This window comes from Monopterus albus, unplaced genomic scaffold (assembly GCF_001952655.1).
Source record: "Monopterus albus unplaced genomic scaffold, M_albus_1.0 scaffold16.1, whole genome shotgun sequence".
Lineage (NCBI taxonomy): Eukaryota > Metazoa > Chordata > Actinopteri > Synbranchiformes > Synbranchidae > Monopterus > Monopterus albus.
In genome coordinates, this window is record NW_018127896.1 from 783,478 (window position 1) to 785,193 (window position 1,716).

At 45.7% G+C, this 1,716-nt stretch overlaps 1 protein-coding gene across 1 annotated transcript in view; it reads left to right on the plus strand.

Annotated features, from left to right (window-relative positions):
- gbx2 (gastrulation brain homeobox 2) overlaps positions 1 to 1,716 on the plus strand; it is an 11,955-nt gene continuing 10,239 nt past the window's right edge. The window contains 1 exon segment of the mRNA XM_020592118.1: positions 1 to 1,715. Within this exon segment, the coding sequence (XP_020447774.1) occupies positions 1,642 to 1,715 (74 nt within the window). The 5' untranslated portion in view covers positions 1 to 1,641.

The following is a 1,716-nucleotide window of genomic DNA, read 5'->3' on the forward strand; positions in this document are numbered from 1 at the left end:
GCTCGAGGTCAGAGGTCACCTGCGTCCTCCCTGATGTGCTGCGCCGCCGGTGGCATTGACAAGCTTTGGATTAATTGATGAGGAAGCCATTACAGGATTCATTAAAGCGGAGTTTGATGCAGACACAGGAGCAAATATTGTGATTTAAAGCTGTGCAGGAGATGAATCGCAGGATAATCACCCGCAAATGCCGACAACTTCAAACCTCACCACGAGCCACAAAAACATGAGTGCTGCAACATAAGCAGACTTGTTTTAGTTGCAGACACAAACTCTTATCTGCTGTGCTCTGAACTACTGCATTAGGCAAATACAGTACAGTCAGTTTTTGTGATAACATGGAAAATTTATTTAAAAGAAAATCTTGTTACAGTCAGTACATCACAATTTTCCCTAATAGCTGATGTTCATTGTATAAATTATAACAAAGACCAACAATCAATAACCCAAAGGCAGAGTTTATCATAGAAACTAGCAAACATTCATATCTGAGAAGCTGATGAAAGAAAAAAGACAATTAACTGATTGTCAAAATGATCACCAATTACTTTGATACAACTCAACAAATAAAATATTTAATCTCTACATTGCTGGTTGGTTCCTGGGGAAAACGAACTACAATGCATCGTGGAGGTGAGCAGGGGCCCAACAGCAACTTGCTGCCCCAGGGCCCCCAAAGGGCTTAATCTGGCCTTGGACCCTGACACTTTATAGGCACTGAACTGCTGCAAACCACAGCATAGTTCCTGCAGCTGCTACAGTTTACTCAGCTTCATGATGATTAACATTCATTTTGCTGTTTGATGGTTCGTTTAGTTGTTTCTGGTCATAAACGAAAGAGGGTCTCAGCTTTGTGTGAGCCCTCTGTTCACACAGAAATATGTCTTTTGTTGAGGAATATTTTGGAAGATGTCACTGAATAAAATATCAGTGCATAAAAACCAGCACACAGACACACACAGGCCCGTTCATACACCGACTATGTACCTAATATATGCAGCTTATTATTTACAATGATGTGTTTTCACATTTCTTAAATGGCCAATAGTCCCAATTTGTGTAATTGGCATTCAACCAGAAGACCAAAGGACGAGCTATTGCGTCATTTCTATCAACCAATCAAGGGCCAGATTGCGGCAAGAAAGGCGGAGCTTGCGCCAAAAGGGCAGCGCAATTAAAAAGAGGGGAGCGCAATTTAAATCCCAAACATAACTGGATGCGCGCAGAGTTGGCAGGAAACACACAGTGTCTCAGCGGGTGGGGGAATAAGAAGTGTCCGCTGCTGTGATATCAGTGCCCGGTCAAGTTGAAGTGGAGCTGCGCAGGACGCTTGTCTCTCCAAAGTGCGCACGGTGCGTCAACAGAGCAGCGGACAGACGCACAACGGAGCCGTGAGGCGTTTATGCTCGAATATTCTTGTTGGAAACCTACAGGAGAAAGAGGAAGCGTCAAGTTCTCTTAACAATTTCTCTGCATTACTTTTTCCTCTGCCGCACCGATGGAATGGTTTGGTTTACTCGGATTATCGCTCCTCTAGACTCCGGCTTCCACAGAAAGGCGGTGACCGGGGGTCTGTCGTCCCTCCGCAGCCGCCCACAGCGCTTCTTCTCCGCTCTCCTCTGAGCTCCAGCGGCCGTTCATATGAGCGCAGCGTTCAGTCCGTCCTTCATGGTGATGCAGCGGCCACTCGGAAGCACCACCGCCTTAAGCCTCGAT